General features: G+C 42.0%; 1 protein-coding gene across 2 annotated transcripts in view; it reads left to right on the top strand.

The window, feature by feature from the left end:
- galt (galactose-1-phosphate uridylyltransferase) overlaps window positions 1-27,208 on the top strand; it is an 83,814-nt gene that overhangs the window by 21,030 nt on the left and 35,576 nt on the right. Inside the window, exons 2-7 of one of the 2 annotated variants that reach the window (XM_072252370.1) lie at window positions 3,936-4,105; window positions 7,001-7,076; window positions 10,140-10,188; window positions 15,910-16,039; window positions 18,716-18,772; window positions 25,441-25,488. In XM_072252370.1, the coding sequence (XP_072108471.1) occupies window positions 3,936-4,105; window positions 7,001-7,076; window positions 10,140-10,188; window positions 15,910-16,039; window positions 18,716-18,772; window positions 25,441-25,488 (530 nt within the window). The remainder of the gene's footprint in view (window positions 1-3,935; window positions 4,106-7,000; window positions 7,077-10,139; window positions 10,189-15,909; window positions 16,040-18,715; window positions 18,773-25,440; window positions 25,489-27,208) is intronic. The other variant, XM_072252371.1, reaches the window with a different exon arrangement.

Below are 27,208 nucleotides of genomic sequence, written 5' to 3' on the forward strand. Positions count from 1 at the left end.
CTCCAATCCTCCGGCACCATCCCCGTTTCTAATGACATTGAAATATTTCTGTCAGAGCCCCTGCTATTTCTACACTAACTTCCCTCAAGGTCCTAGGGAATATCTTGTCCGGACCCGAAGACTTATCCACTTTTATATTCCTTAAAAGCGCCAGTACTTCCGCTTCTTTAATTGTCATACTTTCCATAACTACCCTTCTTGTTTCCTTTATCTTACACAATTCAATATCCTTCTCCTTAGTGAATACTGAAGGAAAGAAATTGTTCAAAATCTCCCCCATCTCTTTTGGCTCCGCACACAGCCGTCCACTCTGATTCTCCAAGGGACCAAGTTTATCCCTCACTATCCTTTTGCCACTAACATAACTGTAGAAACCCTTTGGATTTATTTTCACCTTACTTGCTGAAGCAGCCTCATATCTTCTTTTAACTTTTCTAATTTTTTAAGATTCTTTTTACATTCTGTATATTCCTTGAGTACCTCATTAACTCCAAGCTACCTATATTTAATGAAGATCACTCTCTTCCGAACCAAGTTTCAAATATCCCTTAAAAACCATGGCTCCCTCAAACCTTTCCTTTCAACCTAACAGGGACATAAAGATTCTGAACCCTCAAAATTTCACCTTTAAATGACCTCCATGACCTCCATTTCTCTATTATATCCTTCCCATAAAACAGATTGTCCCAGTCCACTCCTTCTAAATCCTTTCGCACCTCCTCAAAGTTAGCCTTTTTCTGCCACATCTTTGAATTCATCACTATTGGATTGACCACCATTATCATTGAATACTCTCCGTGGTGGGCCATGCACACCCATCCAAGAATTTTCATTCTCTCTGTGAACTCATCAGTGATGTGGAGATACCACACTCCTTGCTCCAGTTCATGTAGGCCTACAGCTACTGTTTCATTGTATTTAGATGATAGAAGCAGATCAACCACAGTGTTGGGCGTGGGCCTTCCAAACTTTTGACCTGTCTCACTGCTGTCAATTATTTGCTTTAGAATGGAAAAATAATCTGCAGCTTTGTTTCCTCAAGCAGTTTCTGAAGTCTATCAATTGAAGCGTGTCCAAATTGTGAAGTTTGAGAAACACTTTGCATTTCTCATCTGTGGTCATGTTTTGTGTGACAGTTAGTACCTCATTTTCACATTGATTCCCAGTAATGTCTTTAACCTAGAATGGTCACACAATAATGTGCAGAGCTGGTTATTTTCATCAATTAGCCTAGCTTGTTCGGTTCTGTATGGACAGTTTCTTGACCAGTAGTAAATACTTTGACATACTGCATATTTTGATCTCCTACCGGATTTGTTTATTAGACATGCCAGGTAATAGTACCCTTGCCTAGTCACTCTGGGATTTAGGCTTGCTACATTGCTCAGTGTAGTATGCCATTTCCTGTTTCAAACTAATTCAGACTGTTGTCTTTGCAGCCATTTCTCCAGAAATCCTCCTCAGTGATGATTTCATAGATGCAAGTGTAAGTTCTGGTTATGCAGTTAACTCTAGCTCTTTGTCCTTTATGTCTAGGCATGCAGTATCCAGCAAATTAAAAGCTAATACAGCATCAGGAAGTTCCATTTTGTGTTTACTCATGCGACTGTACTTCTGTTCAAAATCAATAACATAGTCAGCCATATTTTTAGAATTGTCTCTGTAAATTTTGTCAAAGTCTGAACATGCCTCATACATCTGATCCTTTTCTTCCTTCAAAAAAAAAAGTTACCCGTATTTATTAGCCTATTCAGACTGTCATCTTGGTTCAAGTCTTCCACTGAAATTCCCATTGTGGTCTCTCTTGCTTTTTCTCAAAGCGAAAACGGACCAGCCAAGGCTTGCTTCTTCTTCTCCAGTTCTGTAGCACGAGTCCATATTCCACTTTCATTTTTACCAGCTTTCGTAAAGACTTGCTCTTGTCAAATGCCAGTGGGATCCTGTAATTGGAAACCATCCTCTACTACACTGTTAACACCCAAACAACAAAGACACATTTTCTTTAAACAGCTGTACTTACAGCGGCTCAGTTCAAGACATAAGGGCCGCCACCTTTTCATCCCTTTTTCCTCCGGCACACGCATGCGTAACAGGGAAAGTGTGCATGCCTGCTAAATACTTACATAGTCCTAAATGAACAGAACTCAACATTTACTGTAGCTTCTCTTCATCCATCCACCACCTCTAAGCTGTTTGCTTGATCCAAAATCCTTCCATCCATTTTATTTGGAAAACCAAAGCCACAAACTAGGTTTGCTAGCAAAGATTCCCTGACTCTCCATGGCCTCTGTTTGAAACCAAATCCCAATCTTGGCACCCTATTTGACCATGCACCCAGATTCTAACATGTTACTTAGTTATCTTAAGCTTTGAAATTCCTTTCCTAAAATGTTCAATTTTGTGTACCTCTGAAGGTTTTACCGTACTTCTTTCTTATCTTTCTAAGTATCTCAATGTCAGATTTTGTTCAATAATCCAAAATCAAAGTACAACAGATGCTGGAAATCTGGACTATCTGGATTCCAGATAATTGGGACCAGTATATTTTAACCCAGTTAGCCAAAGTTTCATGCAAATAGTTTCTAAAAAAAAACGAACTGTGTTTAACTGAGTAGCAAATTGTGTACTTAAAGGAAGTACAGAACAAGTTAGATCACAATGTAAGAATGGGAATGAAGGAGCCAATCCAGACTGGCTGCCAGGTTGGCTTCTTTTCAGAAGAGGGGCTAGAGGAGGTTCACAGGAATGATTCCAGGAATAAAAGGATTATTATGTGAGGATTGTTTGCTGGCTCTAAGGGTGCACTCTCTGGAGTTTGGAAGAATGAAGAGGGATCTCATTGAAACCTATTCAATACTGAAAGGCCTAGACAGAGTAGATGTGGAGAAGATGGTTCCTATAGTGCGTGAGTCATGGACCAGAGGGCACAGTCTCAGAATAAGGGATGTCTATTTAGAACTGAAATGAGGTGGGATTTCTTTAGCCAGATGGTGGTGGATCTGTGGAATTCAATGCCATGGATGACTCTGGAGGCTAACTCACTGAGTATATTTAAAGCAGAGGTTGATAGGTTCTTGGTTAGTAAGGGCATCAAAGGTTACAGGGATAAGGCAGGGGAATGGGGTTGAGAGGGATAATAGGTCAGTCATGATGGAGTTGTGGAGCAGACTCAATGGGCCAAGTGGCCTAATTTTTCTCCAATGTCTTGCATTCTTTTGTCCTAATTACAGAATCTACTGTATTCAGACCAAAAGCCTCGGTGAGCAAAATAGTTATAAGTTTCATGCTGATGACCTGTTTCTCTCTTGACTGTCTTGATGAGTATTTCCACCATTTTCTGTCTTCATTTGCTTGATAATGTTGTAGTGCAGTGCCTTTGAACATTTGCTTATTATGCAATGTTTATTAGCTATCATTATGAGGTATTATTGATCAAATCAAAATTTTCATTCTTGTTCTAATTCTGTAAGTCCAGGAAATACTAGTGGACTACGGTGAAGTTGATCCAGTCTTGCTGTTATTATAGCTGGTACCCTTAAGGAAGATCCGAGGGACAAGGAGACAATTAAAGTTGTAGCAAAGACTACAGCTAAATGTGAACAGTTGAAATTAATCTTAGAAATGAAACCAAAGAAAAAGAGTCTGAAGTTTAGGTACTGAAGTAGCAAAGTCCAGCAGATTTTTTTAAAAAAAAAAGGTTTCCTCTGACCTTGCATGTAGCACAAGAGATAAAACAGTTGGGATAAAAAGGTTGAAGAATGTTAAGAGCAAGAATTAAATACATTGTTTAGAAACTTGCAACAAAAAGATGAGAATACTACTATTCAGATTATATTTTTGTTGGCCATCAGTAGGTTTTAATTTTGGCAGTAAATTATCGATGAGTTTGGTTGCTGCTATTCTTACAACTCTTTTAATTTTTATTCTGAAACCAGAACACCAGCATATCCGCTACAACCCTCTCCGTGATGAGTGGGTCCTGGTCTCCGCTCACCGGATGAAGCGGCCATGGAAAGGGCAGGTTGAGAAACCAGCAGAGGTGAACATTCCACGTCATGATCCAACTAATCCTCTGTGTCCTGGAGCAACGAGGGCAAATGGAGAGGTAGGGCATAGATTTGTAATGGCAGACTGAAACCAGTGTGATGGAAGTCATTTAGGCTAAATCTCAGATCAATTTGTACTTTTGTTCAAAGATTCAAAGTACATTTTATTATCAAAGTATGTATGCAGTATACAACCCTTGAGATTTATCTTCCCACAGACAGCTGCGAATCAAAGAAATCATGGAACCTGTTCAAAGAAAAACATAACCCGTTCCAAGTGCAAAAAGAAAAACAAATTGCAGAAACACAGAATATGAAACACAAAATCAAAAAGAGTCCAGGCATTTTCAGTTCTGCTCAGTTCTAGTTCAACTTAGCGATGTGTTGTTCATTTTCCAAAGACCACCCTGATCAAAATCACCCAAAATAGCAACAAAAAAGAACAACAGAATCCAATCTACAACTCGTGTTAATTAAACCTTGCCCAATACCCAGGACTCTGGCACCACCCTCCAACAGAATCAAGAGAGTGAGAGCGAGAGAGAGAGAGAGAGAGAGAGAGAGAGAGAGAGAGAGAGAGAGAGGTAGATAGATAGATATCGGGCAAGAACTGTCATTGAGGCCGTGCTGCTCACTGAACACTCAGAAACAACAGGGCACCAGATCGCTCAATCAGCTTGAAAACATACCACCAAAAAATTACCTCCTATTTAATTATGCTTAAAAATTTGTCCTGGTGAGGAAGATAAAGAATGGTAGGGTGAAGGAACCATGGGTGGCAAGTGAGGTGGAAAATCTAGTCAGGTGGAAGAAGGCAGCACATGAGGTTTAGGAAGCAAGGATCAGATGGATCTATCGAGGAATATAGGGAAGCAAGAAAGGAGCTTAAGAAGGGGCTGACGAGAGCAAGAAGGGAGCATGAGAAGGCCTTGGCAAGTAGGGTGAAGGAAAACCCCAAGGCATTCTTCAATTATGTGAAGAAAAAAAGGATGACAGGAGTGAAGGTAGGGCCGATTAGAGATAAAGGTGGGAAGATGTGCCTGGAGGCTGTGGAAGTGAGCGAGGTCCTCAATGAATACTTCTCTTCGGTATTCACCAATGAGAGGGAACTTGATGATGATGAGGACAATGTGAGTGAGGTTGATGTTCTGGAGCATGTTGATATTAAGGGAGAGGAGGTGTTGGAGTTGTTAAAATACATTAGGACGGGTAAGTCCCCGGGGCCTGACGGAATATTACCCAGGCTGCTCCACGAGGTGAGGGAAGAGACTGCTGAGCCTCTGGCTAAGATCTTTATGTCCTCGTTGTCCACGGGAATGGTACCGGAGGATTGGAGGGAGGCGAATATTGTCCCCTTGTTCAAAAAAGGTAGTAGGGATAGTCCGGGTAATTATAGACCAGTGAGTCTTAACGTCTGTGGTGGGAAAGCTGTTGGAAAAGATTCTTAGAAATAGTATCTCGGGGCATTTAGAGAATCATGGTCTGATCAGGGACAGTCAGCATGGCTTTGTGAAGGGCAGATCATGTCTAACAAGCTCTTTGAGGAGGTGACCAGGCACATGGATGAGGGTAGTGCAGTTGGTGTGATCTATATGGATTTTAGTAAGGCATTTGACAAGGTTCCATACAGTAGGCTTATTCAGAAAGTCTGAAGGCATGGGATCCAGGGAAGTTTGGCTGGGTGGATTCAGAATTGGCTTGCCTGCAGAAGGCGGAGTGTGGTGGTGGAGGGAGTACATTCAGATTGGAGGATTGTGACTAGTGGTGTCCCACAAGGATCTGTTCTGGGACCTCTACTTTTCGTGATATTTATTAACTACCAGGATGTGGGGGTAGAAGGGTGGGTTGGCAAGTTTGCAGACGACACAAAGGTTAGTGGTGTTGTAGATAGTGTAGAGGATTGTCGAAGATCGCAGAGAGACATTGATAGGATGCAGAAGTGAGCTGAGAAGTGGCAGATGGAGTTCAACCTGGAGAAGTGTGAGGTGGTACGCTTTGGAAGGACAAACTCCAAGGCAGAGTACCAAGTAAATGGCAGGATACTTGGTAGTGTGGAGGAGCAGAGGGATCTAGGGGTACATGTCCACAGATCCCTGAAAGTTGCCTCACAGGTGGATAGGGTACTTAAGAAAGCTTATGGGGCGTTAGCTTTCGTAAGTCAAGGGATAGAGTTTAAGAGTCGCGATGTAATGATGCAGCTCTATAAAACTCTGGTTAGGCCACACTTGGAGTACTGTGTCCAGTTACGGTCACCTCACTATAGGAAGGATGTGGAAGCATTGGAAAGGGTACAGGGGAGATTTACCAGGATGCTGCCTGGTTTAGAGAGTATGCATTATAATCAGAGATTAAGGGAGCTAGGGCTTTACTCTTTGGAGAGAAGGAGGATGAGAGGAGACATGATAGAGGTGTACAAGATAATAAGAGAAATAGATAGAGTGGATAGCCAGCGCCTCTTTCCCAGGGCACCACTGCTCAATACAAGAAGTCATGGCTTTAAGGTAAGAGGTGGGAAGTTCAAGGGGGATATTAGAGGAAGGTTTTTTACTCAGAGTGGTTGGTGCATGGAATGCACTGCCTGAGTCAGTGGTGGAGGCAGATACACTAGTGAAGTTTAAGAGACTACTAGACAGGTATATGGAGGAATTTAAGGTGGGGGCTTATATGGGAGGCAGGGTTTGAGGGTCAGCATAACATTGTCGGTTGAAGGGCCTGTAGTGTACTGTACTGTACTATTCTATGTTCTATGTTTAAAATGTGGAGTGCCTACAGAAATCAAACTAACTATAATTATCAAACATTTTGTTGTATTCTGATTGCTGTCCATTATATCCATCATATCAATTGATTGTTTTGAACTTCCCTTCTAAAATAAGAGTGCATTATAAAGTTGATAATCTTAATGAAACATGTCCTGGTTCATGTATAGATTTTTTTTGTTTCATTTTCCAAAGGTGAACCCAATATATGAAAGTACTTTCGTTTTTGACAATGACTTCCCAAGTCTTCAACCAGATGCTCCAGACCCAGGTACTTAGAATACGTGTAATCCAATAGCATAGATAAACTATTCTCATTCACAAATATTAGCATTGCTGTGGTTTACATCCCTTGTACTTTTTGGATTGGAATACTTTCTTTTATGTTGTTAATAGAACCATAACCTTAGTGCTGTTTTCTTCTCATTGCTGCCATTAGAGAGCAGGAACAGAAGCATGAAGATACACACTCAGTATTTTAAGAGCAGCTTTTTTCTCTCTGCCATCAGATTTTTGAACAGACATTGAACCAACCCATGAACACTACTTCAGTATTTTTCCTCTTTTTGCACTACTGATTACATTCTATATCTATCTTATTGTAATTTATAGTTTTTTTTATGTATTGCACTGTCCTGCCACCTCAAAACAACAAATGTTGTGACATTTATCCGTGATACTAAACCTGATTCTGATTCTAAACACAGACTGACAGCTGTTAAGGAATCATACCATCCCAGGTGCAGCTACAAAACAGTTTTATCTGCTACACTCACAACACGCTGGAGGAACTCAGCAGGTCGGGCAGCATCCGTGGAAATGAACAGTCAACGTTTCGGGCCGGAACCCTTCGTCAGGTTGCGGCCGGAAATGTCGACTCACCGTTTCCAAGGATGCTGCCCGACCTGCTGAGTTCCTCCAGCGTGTTGTGAGTGTTGCTTTGACCCCAGCATCTGCAGATTATTTTGTGTTTTATCTGCTATCCTACTTTCTAATCCAGATCATTCTCTCTCCCAGCTCTGTTCTTTATCCTTTGCAAAAAGTTCTCTGAATGCCAATGCAATTGGATATTCAAAGTGAAAGTGGTAAGAGAAAATTCGGTCTTCTCGAGTCAATTATTGGATCAGTCGGGTGGCAAGGCTCCTCTCCCCGTACCAGTATGGCCCCTCCTGTTGTTGGACTGTCTACATATTGATTTGAGCTTCTTCCATTATTATTATTTCAGCTATTTTCCTTGACAAGCGTGATCTATTATAGATGAATCCAGTTTTGACGAGCCTCAAATCTGGATTTAGCTCTAGGAAAAGAAGTAGACGCGAAAGGAAAGAATGCACTTGAGTGATCTCCTACCCTCTGGAATGTAGTACATTGTAATAAATAGTCTCTTGGAGAAAGTTCCCCAACCAAATTCTATGTAGTCCAGATTCATTCTGGAGCATTAGTTATAGCTTAAGTATTGACTAAGATGTTTGACGGCGCCAGCGATCACCAATTCCTGCCGCTGTCTGTAAGGACATTGTATGATCTCCCCATGACCACGTGGGTTTCCCCCGGGTTCTTTAATTTCCTCCTACATCTTCCAAAGGGGTACAGGTTAGGATTAGAGAGTTGTGAGCATGCTACGTCAGTGCTGGAAACATGGTGACATTTGTGGGCTGCCCCTAGCACATCCTTGGGTGTGTTGATCATTGACACAAGCAATGCATTTCATTGTATGTGTTGATGTACACATGACAAGTGAAGTGAATCTGTAATCTTTAGTGTTTCCTCCAGTTCTTTGACACTATACTGTAAGCTCAATGACATTTAGTTGAAGGGGCAGTTGAACCATGAATTAACCAAAGAAGATTAAGTAACAACTTGGATGTTCTGGTTAGTGCTACAGTGCAGTGTCAGCTTAGGCTAGGTGTTCCACAGCTTCCTGATTCAAGGCAACGTCAGTACCGCCGAACCAAAACTAAATGAAAAGAACAGACTGCAGGCAAGGAAAAATGGAGTTATTGAGATCTTAAGGTAAATGAGAAAGAAGAGAAAGGAAAACTGGAAGGATAGGGGAAGAATCCAACAGATAAGAAAAACAGATAGAGTAGATGAACAAATACGAGGAGTTGGTGTCACAGTCCATAGAGCAGAGCTTTGCCATTCAGGGCAGACAAAATGAACACACACAAAATGCTGGAGGAACTCAGCCTGTCAGGCAGCATCTATGGGGGAAGATAAATAGTCGATGTTTCAGGCTGAGATCCTTCATCAGGACAAGAAGAAATTTCGTCATTTGGACTGTAGTGAAACTTCAAATTTCTCTGCAGAGGAGTGTTGTAGGAGTATCAGTAACAAGAGTATATCCAAAATAGAGACTGAGGAATATGGGGCCAATTCATGCAAGTAGCACTGAGGTCAAACAACATCTGTAATTTTACTGAGTGATGGAGCAAGTGCAGTGAGCCAAATGCCCTACTCCTAAATGTATTGCTTGTGTTCAGTGACAGGTGGTGATATTAATGCAACATTGGTCTGTAACCAGGCGCCACAGTAGTGTAGCGGTTATCGTGACACTTTACAGCTCGGGGCCTTGGAGCTTAGAGTTCAATACCAGGGGGAGTTTGTACGTCTTCCCCCATGAACATGTGGGTTTCCACCCACAATCCAGAGAGGTACTGCCTAGTAGGTTAATAGGTCAAGGTAAATTCTCCCGCGATTAGGCTAGCTGGGTTGCTGGGTGGTGTGTCTCAATGAGCCAGAAGGGCGTGTTCTGTGCTGTATCGCTAAATAAACAGATTATATCAGTGCTACTTGCGGTAACTGTTGTTAAATATTTGCCCAAAACATGACTAGTTTTGGCCAGTTGTACTTTTGGATTCCAGTAGTGCAAATGCCAGCATTGATTTGAAACATTTTTTTTCAGCAACATTTTTTGTGAACTGTTTGAATATATTGTTTTAAATGTGGGACTCCAGTGATGATGTTACAATGTTTGATATAAGACTGAGCATCACTCTGAGGCAATAGGATCTAAATACAACTGCTCAATTTAATACCAACTTACTCTGGTGGATACAGATGCATGTCTGCACATTTTGTTTTATCAAGTAATTCTGTAGTTGGGTTAACAATCCAGTGCTCTACTAAACTAACACAATTTTGGGGTTTGCTCTTTCCCCCTCCCTGGAAGGTTGGATTTTGAACCAAGAAAACAAAAAAAAAAAGGGAAAATGTGAACTGTTGACTTAGTATATTTTTGTCAGAGCAACCTTTATAAAAGTGATCTAAGTAGTTAGTAAAATTGCTTTCCTTGGATTCTATGTTAAGAACACTATACCTCTTAAACCCACAGGTGTCAGTGAACATCAACTGTTTCAAACAAAAGCTGCTCAGGGAATTTGGTAACTATTTATTTGTGAATATTTGTAGCATGAACATATTGTGAATCTACAAAGCTGCATTATTCTGAATTTACAGTAAAATCTGTATTTTTATTGTAATAAGTGATTTTATTTTCATGTAATATATGATTGCATTTCATATTATGAAAAATGGAATAGCACCATGATATAAAGTAAAAAAGAATCCCTCAGTACATAAACACAATTCCATTCTTGAGCAACACAACAGCATGCTGGAGGAATTCAGCCAGTCAGGCAACGTCTATAGAGGGGAATAAATAGTCGACGTTACGGGCTGAGATCCTTCATCAGGACTGGAAAGGAAATTGTACAGAAGCCAGGACAAGAAGGTGGAAGGAGGGGAAGGATTACAAAGTGGCAGGTTGCAGGTTGTAGGTGAAACAAGGTGAGTGGTTGGAGGAGTGGAACCAGAGGGAGTTGATGAGTAGGTGGGGAGAAGAGAGAGAAAGGGTGAGACGGATGCCAGAACGGGGAATAGAAAATGAGGGGGGCGGGGGGGAGAAGAGGCAGAAATTAAAGGAAATTAGAAAATTGATGTTCGTGCCATCAGGGTGGAGGCTACCCAGATGGAATATGAGGTGTTAGTCCTTTGATGCATCTTGTGGACAAAAAAATCTGACTGATAAATTTGAGAGAATATTCCACATGTAAATATATTTTGTCATTTAATTATCAGTTATTCTGTAATGAAAATCAATATTCCTAAGATGAATTAAATACTCTTTTCAGACTTGCTTCTTTCCCATTGCATTGTGTTCTACAGGATTAACCATACTAGGGGAGACCATTTGACCCAAAGTGACCTATGCCTGTGCTGTTGCTCCACATGACTCTTTCTCTGCTCTCTTACCTTATCTATGAACGCATATCCTCCCGTTCTCCAACATGCATTTCACTATTTTTCTTTTAAATGCATCAATTTTATTTGCATTTATACTTTCATAGCAGTAAGTTCTACTTTCTGAATGGCAAACCTTCTTAATGACTTCCTTGGATCTATTCATGATTTGTTATAGTTTCTCCCGTATGAGGTAATATCTGATTAACTTATCCAGTGTCTGCATTATTTAAAGAACTCTTTTGTTATTTTTTGGACATTTTTAAGAGACGATTGGTGGGGTGGGAGGGTGATACAGTTGGAACATTTAGTTGAGCTGCTGTCTCGTACCCCCAGCAACTCGGGTTCTAACCTCACCTCCAGAGCTGTATGTGTGGACTGTGCAGATTGTCCCTGTGACTGCCCTGTGACTGCCTGGGTTTTCTCCCGATGCTCTGGTTTCCCCCCACTTCCCAAAGGTGTGCTGGGCTGAGGGTCTGTTTGCATTCTAGATGATTCTATGACTCTAGAAGTGTAGCGACCTGTACAGTCTTTCCCACTACGGTTAACTGGGACACATCAGGACCAGTATATTTTGGCCAATTATGCGGCTACCCCAATTAGCCGAAGTGTCATGGAAATATTGAAAAAGTTTTTTTAAAAAGTACCAAACTACCATTTAACTCAGTAACAAATTATGTATTGAAATGCAAACCGAATTAGGATATTATCAATATTACTACAGTACTATAAAACTGTGCATTAGTTCTTAATTGTTACAACAGAACAGTATAACAATAAAAAAAATATGAACCAGGGCATTGATTTACTATAAATGAACAAAATTCAGCAGCAGACACCTAGTGAGAGAATGGACTACCTTTGTACTATGCTATTGACAATTGCGTCCTCCAAATCTTCTTTTTCATTGTAACATCCAGGTGATTGTTAATACCTTCAAATCCTTCATAGTTCTAAACTTGTTGAAGCACTGAAATCATTTTATTTTCACTCCCAGCTGTTTATGGCATCTCCAAGCCTGAATGCTGGAAACCACAGTGAGCAAAAGTAGTTATGTATTGTCTTACAGCTTATTTATTGCCAACTATCAGGTGACAGTATCACTGCTTTTTGAACATAAGTGCACACAGCTAACTCTTTTAAAAAGTGTTTCCTCCATGTACAGTGTAATGTCCAATGGTCACACAAGTGATTAATTAGAAACAGTTCAGTAACAGTCTCTTGCCCCAATTAAGCAGGATTGGGGCCCCGCTTATTTTCTCAATTAGTTTTTGTACTTTAAGCGTTGCTTCCCAGATAAGTTGCTGCTTCAATTAACTGGAATTCACTGTATTTGTGATCTTGCTGTTTTGGTTCCCCTTCCTTCAAGCAGCATAACCCCATCTTCTACCCCATCCCATTTTTAAAAAAAAAGACAAAATGCATTGTATCAATGTGGTATCTGAATGAAATATCAGGATGACTCATAATCCTGAAGTGTTATCTGTTGAATATAATGCTTTCATTAGTCTCACTGGAATTGCAGAGAACTTCCCTTGCATCCCTGACATGCTACGTTGGTTTTACAAAATAAGGAGTTGGGATACGGGTCTCCATGTCTGCAGCAAGTAAAACATTCATCCAGTCATACCTGAGGGCCAAAACCAGTCTTCATCTTAGCTCAATTCAGTCAGTTTCGCTCTAAATCAGGGGTTCCCAACCTAGGGTCCACAGACACCTTGCTTAATGGTACTGGTCCATGAAATAATAAAGGCTGGGAACCCCTGCTGTAAATGACCTATGAATCTCCAAGGGACAGCATGGTAGCACCACAATTAGCATAGCACTTTACATTGCCAGTGACAGGGGTTCAATTCCTGCCATTGTCTAAAAGGAATTTATACATCCTCCCTGTGATCACGTGCCGTTTCTCCCACATTCCAAAGATGTATGGGTTAGGGTTCGTTGGAAGTGTGACACTGACGGTCTTCCCCCAGCACATGCTCAGACTGTGCTGGTCGTTGATGCAAAATGACGCATTTCACTGTATTGTTTGATATTTCGATGTATGTGACAAATAAAATTAATCTTGTAGGAATTTTCTGTCCCTCCTAATATTAATATTATTGCCCCACAGTGTTCATAGGTGTGAATCCATTTTGGCAATAGAGTTGTCAGTTGGTAATTGTACTTTGTACATGAGTTGATTACCAACTGCTCTACTCTCTATACCCATGATTGTGTGGCTAGGTATAGCTCAAATATCATCTATAAATTTGCTGATGAGACAACCATTACTGGTAGAATCTCAGATGGAGATGAGAGGTCATACAGGAGCAAGATATACCAGCTAGTTGAGTGATGTCGCAGCAACAACCTTTCAATGTCAGTAAGACCAAAGAGCTGATTGTTTATTTCAAGAAGGGTAAGACTAGGGAACACGAACCAATCCTCATTGAGGGATTATAAGTGGAGAGAGTGAGCAATTTCAAGTTCCAGGGTGTCAATATCTCTGAGGATCTCACCTGGTCCCAACATATTGATGAAGCTACAAAGAAGGCAAGATGGTGGCTATATTTCATTAGGAGTTTGAAGAGATTTGGTTTGTCAACCAAAAACCTCATGCTTCTGTAGATGTATTGTGGAGAGCATTCTGACAGGCTGCATCACTGTCTGGTATGGGGAGGTGGGGTGACTACACTGGATCGAAAGGAGCTACAGTAAGTCATTAAATTAGTCAGCTCCATCATGGGTACTAGCCTCTGTAGTATCCAAGACCCTTTCAAGGCATGGTGCCTCAGAAAGGCGGAATCCATTATTAAGGACCTCCATCACCCAGGACAGGCCCTCTTCTCATTGATACCATCAGGAAGGAAGGAGTGATTCAGGAACAGCTTCTTCCCCTCTGCCATATGATTCCTAAATGGACATTGAACCCATGAACACTTCCTCACTTTTTAAAAAATATATGTATATTATTTCTGTTTTTGCACTATTTTAAATCTATTCAATATACATAATTACTTACTGCAAATGATTTACTTATTTTTGCTTCTTTCTATATGATCATGTATTGCATTGATTGATAGATACTTATTGATCCCAAAGGAAATTACAGTGTCAGAGTATCATTACAAGTGCACAGTTATACAAGCGAAGTGAAGTAAGAAAAAATAAATAATAAGCTACCTTTAAAAATAAGGTGTAGAAGATTTACTAGTCAAAGTTTACAAGATTTCCAAGTTCATTACAAGATTTCCAAGTTCAACTGCTGCTGCAAATTTCACGACACAAGCTGGTGATAATAAACCTGATTCTGATTGGAGCCATTGCCCTCCATAAGCCTACGAGTCAATGTTAAACATTTGGTAGCATTTGATGGTGATTCTTGCAGTTAGGGCTAGAATCACAGTTAGTGACTTAACAAATAATTCAGATGCATAGTATGGAAACAATGAAACTTGTGGCAACTTGTATGGAAGCCTCATGAAATTATAGTTTATATTCAATTCTGATGGGAAAATCTCTGCTGGAAGCATATGTTTGTGCAATTTCATTTTCATACTTGTGAATTTCCTGTCCTTATTTGGATTTGGAAGTACAGATGGAATTGGTATTGGTGTATTATTGTCACATGTAATGAGATACAATGAGAAGCTTATCTTGCAGGCTGATCATACAGATCAGATCATTGCGCAGTGCATTGAGATAGAACAAAGTTTTTAAAAAAAAACATGGCATAGCCATTAGCATAGTGCATTTATTATGTTAGCAACCCAGGTTCCATTGTGACACTGTCTGTAAGGAGTTTGTACATTCTCCCCATGACCTTGTGGGCTTCTAATTACAAAGATACAACAAAAAACAAATATAATGTGGAATAAAAGTGTAACAGCTGCAGAGAAAGTGCAGAGTAGTTAAACAAGAAGGTGCAAAGTCGTAATGATGCAGATGGTGAGGTCAAGGGTCCATCCTACCATACTAGGGAGCTATTTAAGAGTCTTATAACAGTGGGGAAGGTGTCCTTGAGCCTGGTGGTATGTTCTTTCAGGGTCTTGTACCTTCTGCCCAGTGGAAGTAGGGAGAAGAGAGAATGTCCAGAGTGGATGGGGCCTCTGGTAATGTTGAGTGACTTACTGATGCAGCAGGAAGTATAGACAGAGTCCATAGAGGTTGCTGGAGTCCATAGTGTGTTGAGCTGTGTCCACAACTCTCTGCAGTTTCCTGTGGTTGCATGCAGAGCAGTTGCCATGATGTGTGCAGGTGGGATGCTTTCTAAGGTGCCTCCATATATGCAGATGGTCTCATACGTAGAGACTACCATCAGACACAGGAGCAGAATTAGATCCATTGAGTCTGCTCTGCCATTCCATCATGGCTGATTCATTATCCCACTGAAACCTATTCTCCTGCCTTCTCCCCAAGACCTTTGACACCCTTAATAATCAATCTCAACCTTAAATATGCCCAACGACTTGGCCTCCACAGCCATCTATAACGATGAATTCCACAGATTCAACACCCTTCAGCTGAAGAACTTTCTCTCTATATCTGCTCTAAGGGGGATGTCCTTGTATTCTGAGTCTGTTCCCTCTGGTCCGAGACTTCCCCCATTATCGGAAACATCTTTTCCACTCTATCAAGACCTTTCAATATTTGATAGGTTTCATTAAGCTCCCCTCCCCCCCCCCCCCATTCTTCTAATTTCCAGTGAGTACAGGCCCAGTCCTCATACATTAACCCTTTCATTCCTTGGATCATTCTCGTGAACCTCCTCTGGACCTTCTCCATGTGTTACGTTAATAAATTATTGCACTACATGTTTGAAATGAATGAAGTGACCAACATTACAGTGGTATTTTTTTTTGTTTCTTTTCCTTCAGCAAGGTCATGTGCTTCCATCCTTATTCTGACGTCACCTTGCCACTAATGTCCATCTCAGAAATTAGAACTGTGATTGACAAATGGGCGGAGCTTATGGAGGAACTGGGGCCAGTGTATCAGTGGGTGCAGGTAATAAACTTCAAAAACCATTGGCATGTCTTCTAGGCAATTTTGTGCTTTATTCCTATGAATGTTCCTCTTGCGACTCAAGACTGATTGCTGTCATTCTTCAGTGCCCGAGTGAAAAGGAGAATGAAATGATTGTTACTCTGGATTCCATGCAGTGTAAAAAAACACAATAAGCATGAAAACTGCACAATAAATATAAATATAAAAGCTATCCTATGAAACACAATGTACAAGCAATTGTTGAGCATGGGCATATATACATAAGATTAGCTTGTATACATTGATTGATTGTATGTACATAAAGTGACACTGGGTACAGGATTATCTGAGCATAAGGTGACTCTGATAGGAAACGATAAAGTGACAAAGTGACTCTTGGGAAGGGGATCTCTTCTAGGCAGCAACAGGGCTGGTGAAAACACAGTGGGACAGGGACTGTGACAGTGTAGGAATGAAGTGCTTTCCTTTTTTAGATTGGATTATGGGGACACTCAGTCCTCGTTTATTGTCACTTAGAAATGCATGCATTAAAAAATGATACAATGTTCCTCCAGTATGATATCACAGAAACACAAGACAAACTAAGACTAAACTGCCAAAACCACATAATTATAACATATAGTTACAATAGTGCAAAGCAATACCGTAATTTGATAAAGAGCAGACCATGGGCACGGTAAAAGAAGTCTCAAGTTCTGATAGCCTCTTCATCTCACGCAGGCGGCAGAAGGGAGAAACTCTCCCTGCCATGAACCTCCAGCGCGGCAAACTTGCCAATGCAGCACCCTGGAAGCACCCGACCACAGCCGACTCTGAGTCCGTCCAAAAACTTCGAGCCTCCGACACCGAGCACCATCTCTGCCGAGCGCTTTGACCCCGCCCCGGCCGCCGAGCAACAAGCAAAGCCGAGGACTCGGGGCCTTCCCCTCTGGAGATTCTGGATCACACAGTAGCAGTGGCAGCGAAACAGACATTTCAGAAGTTTCACCAGATGTTCCTCCGTGCTCTCAGGTCTGCCTCCATCAAATCAGGATTGTGCACGGCACCCTACTTGACAGATAAACAGATATCATTCACAGGAGTGGCCGCTGCGAACTGTGTCGCACCGCTATCTTCTCATCTTGCTGATTCCTAATTTGCACTTTGAAGCACAATACTTCATCGGGCTCTGAAAATCCTTGACAAATGTTCATCATTTCCATTAAGATGCATCTTTGATTAACTGCTTGTCACTTATCTTAGTATCCCTTTGTATAGCTCAGTGTAAAATGCGAGATCACGCTCCTTTGAAGCAGTTGGAATAGTTTGATATGTTAAAAATCTTTTCATTCTTTAAAAATAAAGGAATTAGTTTAATGTTTGCAGAATTGAGACATTATCAAGGTCAGTAATACATCCAGAAACTCAAGAGATTTTACAGATGCTGGAAATCCAGACTACCACACACAGAATGCTGATGAAACTCAGCAAGTCAGGCAGCATCTATGGAGAGGAATAAATAGTCTTTTTTAATTATAAACATAAAAGCAATCCTATAAAACACAATGTACAAGTCTCTAGCTGTAAAACTCATAGACTGATTGTATGTACGTACATAAAGTGACATTAGGTGATGTGGTGGTGGGTGGGTTTATGGGTGGAGATGTTGATCAGCCTGATGGCTTGGGGAAAGAAGCAGTTTCTGAGTCTCGAGGTCTTGGCATAGATGTTGCGTAACAGTCTTCCCTGATGGGAGCGTTGTTACAATATGTTGCCAAAGGTGATTTACGTTTGCATTGGCATTGGCAGACAATTTGTTTTGGACCATAAGATATAGGCCATTCATAAGATTTAGGCTATTTGGTTCATCAGGTTTGCTCTGCCGTTCTATCATGGCTAATTTGTTATCCCATTCAACTCTATTTTCCTGCCTTCTCCTCATAAGCTTTGACACCCTGAACAATCAAGAACCTATCGACCTCTGCTTTAAATAGACCCAAAATCTTAGCCTCAACAGCCGTCTCTGTCAATGAATTCCACAGATTCACCACTTTCTGGCTAAAGAAATTCCTCCACGTTCCACTGTTCTAAGGCTGTACCCGCTAGTTCTAGATTCCGTCACTATAGGAAACCTCCTCTCCACATCCACTCTATCTAGGCATTTCAATATTCACGTGTTTCAAAGAGATCCCCCCCCCCTCATTTTTCCAAACTCCAGCGAGTACAAGCTCAGAGTCATCATACTTTAACCCTTTCATTACTGGGATTAATCCAAAGTGCCTTTTTCTGTGCTGAGTGTTCTATGACTCTATATAATTATTAAGAAGAAATTGAATCTCAAACCCTTCTGTACTGAGGGCTTTTAGAATGATGCCTGGTCTAGGAAATTCAAAGCTTCTTAAAAACAGTTAATTGTATCAGTCGGTTTTCAGTACATACTTGGCTAGTGATTGAGTTTTGCATTAAGGCTACAGAAAACATTTCATAAACATTTGAAGCCTGCCTGCAGATTTATGACTGGGTTTTAGCAGCAGCTAGTCTTCTTCCCTTACAAAATATGAAAGGAGTGAATACAGATTATTTGAAATGTAATCCAGCAAAAAAGAGTTTTATTCATTTTGTATGCAGTTTGTGAAAGAACGGTGAACAGTTTGTTATCACAGTTTTTCACAGGCTTGGTTTATTCTTTTATTTCAGATCTTTGAAAATAAAGGTGCTATGATGGGATGTTCGAACCCACATCCACACTGTCAGGTGAGAATGTTACATATGGGGTGCACAGGGACAGACTGTGAAATGCACTGCAGGTGTCCCCCGCTTTTTGAACGTTCGCTTTATGAAACTTCACTGTTACGAAAGACCTACATTAGTTCTCTATTTTCGCTAACAGAAGGTGTTTTTACTGTTATGAAAAAAGGCAGCGCGCAGGGAAAAGCAGCACGCGCCCCAAGCAGCCGCTCTCCCCGGGAACGGCATTCTCGTTGGCATTGCTTAAACACGAGCCTGTGAGCAGCTGTTTGCAAGATGAGTTCTAAGGTACCGGAAAAGCCTAAAAGAGCTCGTAAGGGTGTTACACTTAGCGTAAAACTAGACATAATTAAGCATTTCGATCGTGGTGAACGAAGTAAGGATAAAGTGAGTTTGGCTTGTGGAAGTTGATGAAGATGATGTTGAAGAGGTTTTGGCATCCCATGACCAAGAACTGATAGATGAAGAGCTGATGCAATTGGAAGAGTAAAGGATAACAATCAAAACTGAATTGCATAGCGAATGGACCGAAAGTAAAGTCGTCCAGGAAATGAACGTGAAGCAACTGTGTGAGATTTTCGCTGCAATGATAAGGTACGACTTTAATTTTGAAAGGGTATGTCGGTTTAGGGCATATTTGCAGGATAGTTTGAGTGCTTACAAAGAACTGTATGATAGAAAAATGCGCAAGGCTAAGCAGTCAAGCAAGCCTTCCACATCAGCCGCAGCAGACGAAGAACCTCGACCTTCGACATCGAGGCAGGCAGACATAGAAGAAGATGACCTGCCTGCCCTGATCGACGATGAGGTGACACCCCAGTGTCCCACCACCCCAACCCCCGGGCCCCGGACAGATACCGATTCGCGGAGAATGCAGCGGTAGCTGGAACACACTCAATACATCTTTAAGAAAAAAAAGCCGAAATAAACAAGCTAATTAATTAGGTGCCGCCCAGCACGTAAATGTCGACCCAGATCAGAGGCAACGCAATCGGCAATCGCCTCTGATCTGGGCTAACATGTACGTGCCGGGCGGCACCTGATTAATTAGTTTGTTTATTTCGGCTTTTTTGTTAAAGATATGCTGGGTGCGTCCTGGCCACCGCTGTACCCCTGCATTCTTCGCGGACTGGTATCGGTTCGCTGCCCGGAGGGTGGGAGCCACTGCACCTCCCCAGACTCTGACTCAGCCTAACACACCATCATCAGTGTGCTCTGCGCTGTCTTCTCGATTCCTGTAAGTGATACTACACTGTACATACATTATTTCTACTTTATATAGGCTGTGTATTTTTACGTGTTATTTGGTATGATTTGGCAGCTTTATAGCTTAAAGGTTACTGGAGAGCGCTTGCGCCGTGTTTCTGATGAGAGCGCTTGTGTGAGATTTTCGCTACGGAGAACAGTGCGGCAATGATTGTGGAAAAGTATTTCTACTTTATATAGGCTGTGTATTCATCATATCATTCTTGCTTTTACTATATGTTACTGTTATTTTAGGTTTTATGTGTTATTTGGCATGATTTGGTAGGTTATTTTTGGGTCTGCAAATGCTCACAAATTTTTCCCATATAAGTTAATGGTAATTGCTGCTTCGCTTTACGACTTTCCGGCTTACGAACCGTTTCATAGGAACTCTCTATCTTCGGATGGCGGGGGAAACCTGTATTTATTATAAGTAGGAAATGAGCTAATCCTGTTCTGTTCTTCATGTTCATCACCATAATGTGTCATATGATGTGGCCAAGCATGGTCTTGACCATGATTGTTCTTGGTAAATTTTTCTGCAGAAGAGGTTTGCCATTGCCTCCTTCTGGGCAGTGTCTTTACAAGATGAGTGTCCCCAGCCATTATCAATACTCCTTAGAGATTGTCTGCCTGGCGTCAGTGGTCGCATAACCAGGACTTGTGATATGCACCAGCTGCTCATACAACCGTCCACCTCCTACTCCCATGGTTTCACGTGACCCTGATCGGGGGGCTAAACATGTGCTACACATTGCCTGAGGGTGACTTGCAGGCTAAAGGAAGGAAGGAGCACCTTACATGTCCTTTGGTAAAGATGTACCTCCACCCCACCACCCAAAATCCACATGTTATTAGAAGAGGTGCAGTCGATGTTTCAGGCCGAAACCCTTCGCCAGGACTAACTGAAGGAAGAGTGAGTAAGGGATTTGAAAGTTGGAGGGGGAGGGGGAGATCCAAAATGATAGGAGAAGACAGGAGGGGGAGGGATGGAGCCAAGAGCTGGACAGGTGATTGGCAAAAGGGATACGAGAGTTTCATGGGACAGGAGGTCCGGGAAGAAAGACGGGGGGGGGGGGGGGGGACCCAGAGGATGGGCAAGGGGAGGGAAAGATGTACTTAGTGGTGGGATCCCGTTGGAGGTGGCGGAAGTTACGGAGAATAATATGTTGGACCCAGAGGCTGGTGCGGTGGTAGGTAAGGACCAGGGGAACCCTATTCCTAGTGGGGTGGCGGGAGGATGGAGTGAGAGCAGATGTACGTGAAATGGGGAAGATGCGTTTAAGAGCAGAGTTGATAGTGGAGGAAGGGAAGCCCCTTTCTTTAAAAAAGGAAGACATCTCCCTCGTCCTAGAATGAAAAGCCTCATCTTCAGAGCAGATGCGGCGGAGACGGAGGAATTGCGAGAAGGGGATGGCGTGTCTCTGTCTCTAGAGACAGCTTATCCACTGATGTCTACTATAAGCCTACTGACTCTCACAGCTATCTGGACTATTCCTCTTCTCACCCTGTCTCTTGCAAAAACGCCATCCCCTTCTCTGGTCCTCACCTACCACCCCACCAGCCTCCGGGTCCAACATATTATTCTCCGTAACTTCTGCCACCTCCAACGGGATTCCACCACTAAGCACATCATTCCCTCCCCCCCCCCCCCGCCCGCATTCCGCAGGGATCGCTCCCTACGCAACTCCCTTGTCCATTCGTCCCCCCCATCCCTCCCCACTGATCTCCCTCCTGGCACTTATCCATGTAAGTGGAACAAGTGCTACACATGCCCTTACACTTCCTTCCTTACCACCATTCAGGGCCCCAAACAGTCCTTCCAGGTGAGGCAACACTTCGCCTGTGAGTCGGCTGGGGTGATGTACTGCGTCCGGTGCTCCCTATGTGGCCTTTTATATATTGGCGAGACCCGACGCAGACTGGGAGACCGCTTTGCTGAACACCTACGCTCTGTCCGCCAGAGAAAGCAGGATCTCCCAGTGGCCACACATTTTAATTCCACATCCCATTCCCATTCTGACATGTCTATCCACGGCCTCCTCTACTGTAAAGATGAAGCCACACTCAGGTTGGAGGAACAACACCTTATATTCCGACTGGGTAGCCTCCAACATGATGGCATGAACATCAACTTCTCTAACTTCCGCTAATGCCCCACCTCCCCCTCGTACCCCATCTGTTACTTATTTTTATACACACATTCTTTCTCTCACTCTCCTTTTTCTCCCTCTGAATATACCCCTTGCCCATCCTCTGGGTCCCTCCCCCCCACCCGCCTTTCTTCCCGGACCTCCTGTCCCATGATTCTCTCGTATCCCTTTTGCCAATCACCTGTCCAGCTCTTGGCTCCATCCCTCCCCCTCCTGTCTTCTCCTGTCATTTTGGATCTCTCCCTCCCCCTCCAACTTTCAAATTCCTTACTCACTCTTCCTTCAGTTAGTCCTGACGAAGGGTCTCGGCCTGAAACGTCGACTGTACCTCTTCCTAGAGATGCTGCCTGGCCTGCTGTGTTCACCAGCAACTTTTACGTGTGTTGCTTGAATTTCCAGCATCTGCAGAATTCCTGTTGTTTGTGTTATTAGAAGAAGTGTCTACCATTCCACTTCAGTGTGGAGAGATTTTGACTGGAATCTGTTTTTCTTTCAAAAGCAAGTGGTTTCTCACCTCATTCTGGCTTTTTACCCCTTCCATACCAGTCCTGATTAAAGGTTTTGGCCCAGAACACTGAATATTTATTCTTCTCCATAGATGCTGCCTGACCTGCTGAGTTCCTCCTAGATTTTGTGTGTGTGATGTGATTTTTTTTTTTCTTTTTTTTTTTTGTGGGGATTCGGGTGCATCTGCCCACTCACCCAGCCTGTCCAAGTCACCCTGCATTCTCATAACATCCTCCTCACATTTCACACTGCCACCCAGCTTTGTGTCATCTGCAAATTTGCTAATGTTACTTTTAATCCCTTCATCTAAATCATTAATGTATATTGTAAACAGCTGCGGTCCCAGCACTGAACCCTGCGGTACCCCACTAGTCACTGCCTGCCATTCCAAAAGGGACCCGTTAATCGCTACTCTTTGTTTTCTGTCAGCCAGCCAATTTTCAATCCATGTCAGTACTCTGCCCCCAATACCATGTGCCCTAATTTTGCCCAGTAATCTCCTATGTGGGACTTTATCAAAGGCTTTCTGAAAGTCCAGGTACACTACATCCACTGGCTTTCCCTTGTCCATTTTCATAGTTACATCCTCAAAAAATTCCAGAAGATTAGTCAAGCACAATTTCCCCTTCGTAAATCCATGCTCACCCGGACCTATCCTGTTACTGCTATCCAAATATGTTGTAATTTCATCTTTTATAATTGACTCCAGTATCTTTCCCACCACTGACATCAGGCTAACCTGTCTATAATTCCCTGATTTCTCTCGCCCTCTTTTCTTGAAAAATGGGACAACATTAGCCACCCTTCAATCCACAGGAACTGATCCTGAATCTATAGAACATTGGAAAATGATTATCAATGCATCCACGATTTATAAAGCCACCTCCTTAAGTACCCTGGGATGCAGACCATCAGGTCCTGGGAACTTATCAGCCTTCGGACCCAACAGTATATCCAACACCATTTCCTGCCTAATATAAATTTCCTTCAGTTCATCCATTACCCTAGGTCCTTTGGCCACTATTATATCTGGGAGATTGTTTGTGTCTTCCCTAGTGAAGACAGATCCAAAGTACTTGTTCAATTCGTCTGCCATTTCCTTGATCCCCATAATAAATTCACCCGTTTCTGTCTTCAAGGGCCCAATTTTGGTCTTATTTTTTTCCTTTTCACATACCTAAAGAGGCTTTTACTATCCTCCTCTATATTCTTGGCTAGTTTACCTTCGTACCTCAATTTTTTTCCCCGCGTATTGCCTTTTTAGTTATCTTCTGTTGCTCTTTAAAAGTTTCCCAATCCTCTGGCTTCCCACTCATCTTTGCTATGTTATACTTCTTCTCTTTTATTTTTATACTGTCCATTACTTCTCTTGTCAGCCATGGCCTCCCCTTACACCCCTTAGGATCTTTCTTCCTCTTTGGAATGAACTGATCCTGCACCTTCTGCATTATTCCCAGAAATACCTGCCATTGTTGTTCCACTGTCATCCCTGCTAGGGTATTGTTCCATTTAACTCTGGATAGCTCGTCCCTCATAGCTCCATAGTTCCCTTTGTTCAACTGTAATACTGACACTTCTGATTTTCCCTTCTCCTTCTCAATTTGTAGATTAAAACTTATCATATTATGGTCACTGCCTCCTAATGACTCCCTTATCTCGAGGTCCCTGATCAAATCCGGTCCATTGCACAACACTAAATCTAGAATTGCGTTCTCTCTGCTAGGCTCCAGTACAAACTGTTCTAAGAATCCATTTCAGAGGGACTCTACAAACTCCCTTGGGGTCCAGTACCAACCTGATTCTTCCAGTCTACCTGCATGTTGAAATCCCCCATAACAACTGTAGCATTGCCTTTGCGACATGCCAATTTTAACTCTTGATTCAACCTACACCCTGCATCCAGACTACTGTTTGGGGGCCTGTAGATAACAAGATAGATTGTGAAGCCAAAAGTCCATTTTATCATGTAAGAGGTCCATTCAAGAGTCTTTAAACACTATAGATTGCCACCTTGTGCTATAGACACTTTCCTTGGCCTAGTGGTAAGTGCTTTGAGGTTTTTGTATTTTCTGCCCAGTTGGAGAGGGGAGAAGAGAGAATGGTATGGGTGGGGTCTTTGATTATGCTGACTGCTTTACTGAGGCAGTGAGAAGTATAGACAGAGTCCATAGGGGGAGGCTGTAGATCAGGGTACAATTCCTGCCACTCTCTGTAAGGAGTTTGTATGGTCTCCCCATAACTGTGTGGGATTCCTCCGGGTGCTCTGGTTTCTTCCCACATTCCAAAGACGTGTGATTAGGGTTGGGGTTAGTAATTTGTGAGCATTCTATGTTGACACCAACAGCCTGTCAGCACTTGTGAGCTGCCCAGCCCAATCCTCACTGATTTCATTTGATACAGACGATAATTCTGAGGCACTGGAGATGGAGTAATTTGGGGAATTTGCAGTAGAAAAGAACTTGCTGATCTAAACTAGACACCATCTTAATCACTGGGCCATTATAGAAATCGTAGAGACTGTGGCCCTGTGCTTAACTAGTACCTGACTTGGAATAGCTCAGTATTGTTACAGAATGCAAAGTATCGACAACCTTTTGAATTTTTAATATATGCAAACTAATTTTTTGAATTATAATTTTATACTGCCTGCTGAAGTTTTAAGATAAGAGTTGATTCAGCGTACTTTGAGTTTTCAAAGTTTCAAGAGGCAATTAATGACCAGTTTTTTTTTTTCCTTTCTTCATTTATGTGCTTCTATGAAATGCAAAGAGGAATTTATCCCTGGAAACTTGCAGTGAATGCACAAGAGAGCAGCAGGTATACACTGCATTGGCATGAGCAAAACATCAGCAGTTTCACGGATAACTATTGCTATTTCTCCAAAAATTTCTGGGTTGTGAGAGTAAGAGTTTGCCATGGACTAGAAGGGCCAAGATGGCATGTTTCCGTGCTGTAATTGTTATATGGTTATACGGTTACAGTATGAGGATTTTTCTGGAAGTACTATTTTTGTAGTTCATTGGTTAAGCACCAGGTGGCAGTACAGAGCCATTGTTGATGGGCAGACAGGCGTCCAGTTCGTTGGCAGGGTTAATGGTGTGTTTCACTGCACTTGTAAAAAGGCAATCAGAACTGGAAAACTCCAGTAAGTTATTCTTTAAGGTGGGGTACCCAACCTGGGCTCTGTGGACGCCCTTGATTAATGGTAGGAGAACATGGCAGAAAAAAGGTTGGGAATTCCTTTGCTTTAAGGTAAATCTCTTTTTTATAATTGGGGAAAAAGTAAGTATTTGAATGATCAAGATGTTGGCATAGATTAAAAAAAAACAACTTGAGTGTGTGTTTAGAAGTTTAGGGCCAGAAATTGTTATTGTTATTGATTTTTTATTGTCACATGTACGTACAGTGAAAAGCTTGTCTTGCACACTGTTCATGCAGGAGTGCATTGAGGTAGAACAAGGTAAGATAATAATAATGCAGAGAATAAAGTTTAAAGCTACAGAGGACATGCACTGCAGGTAAGCAATAAAATGCAGGATCACAATGAGGTGAATTGTGAGGTCTGGAGTGTAAACCTGTCCCCGCCTTTCAACTTGGGCATTTTGTAGTTGAATGGTTACTTGCACAAGAAACCAAGTATTTCTTTCAACCTCTACTGCCATCTGTAAAGAGTCTGTCGATCTTCCCCATGAACGTGTGAGTTTCCTCCTGGTGCTTCATTTTCCATCATACTGTATTCCAAACGTGTCAGTTAATTGGTGGTTTTAAAGTGTCCTGTGATTAGCTAGGGTTAAATTCGTGGGTTGCTGGGTGGTGCTGTTTGTTGGGCCCGAAGGGGCTGTTCTGAGTTAATGTCTCTAAATAAATAGATAGAGTTTACAACAAATTAAAGAAATAAAGGAAAATGACTGTTTTCAAATATTATTTGGCAGTGTAATTTATTCTGGAAGTTTAGTAGTTTGATATCCTATCAATATTATGGTAAAGAACAGGCAATAATTGGTAGCCTTCTACATGTGCTAGAACACTGTTTTTGTGCAGAGATACCTCCATAGTGGACTATGATCCCAGTAGAGTGGACCTTATCACAAGTAACAATTGATTGGAGTACAGCAAAGAGATGAACAGTCTAGTGGTGTAGTGTCTTGATGTCAATCTCTCCTGCGGTATCAATAAAACAAAAGAGCTGATCATTGCCCTCATAAAGGGAGCCTTGAACCTTATCAGTAGTCTGTACTGTTCCAACCATGTTGATGCCATGACCAAGAAAGCTTGCTAATGCCTCTACTTTCTCAGGGAGCTAAAGAAATCTGGCATGTTCTCATCAATTCTTGTTAATTTTGATCGAGGCACCATAGAAAGCATCCTATCAGGATGCATTACAGAGCTGGAGCACGTAATGGAAACTGGCCTCCCCTTCTTGGACTGTGTCTACACTTCTTGTCTTGGTAAAGCAGTCGGCAAAATAAAAGATCCCACTCACCCTAAATATTCCCTCTTCTCCCCCTTTCCATCTGGCAGAAGATGCAGAAGCATG

Source organism: Mobula birostris, chromosome 3 (genome assembly GCF_030028105.1).
Source record: "Mobula birostris isolate sMobBir1 chromosome 3, sMobBir1.hap1, whole genome shotgun sequence".
NCBI lineage: Eukaryota > Metazoa > Chordata > Chondrichthyes > Myliobatiformes > Myliobatidae > Mobula > Mobula birostris.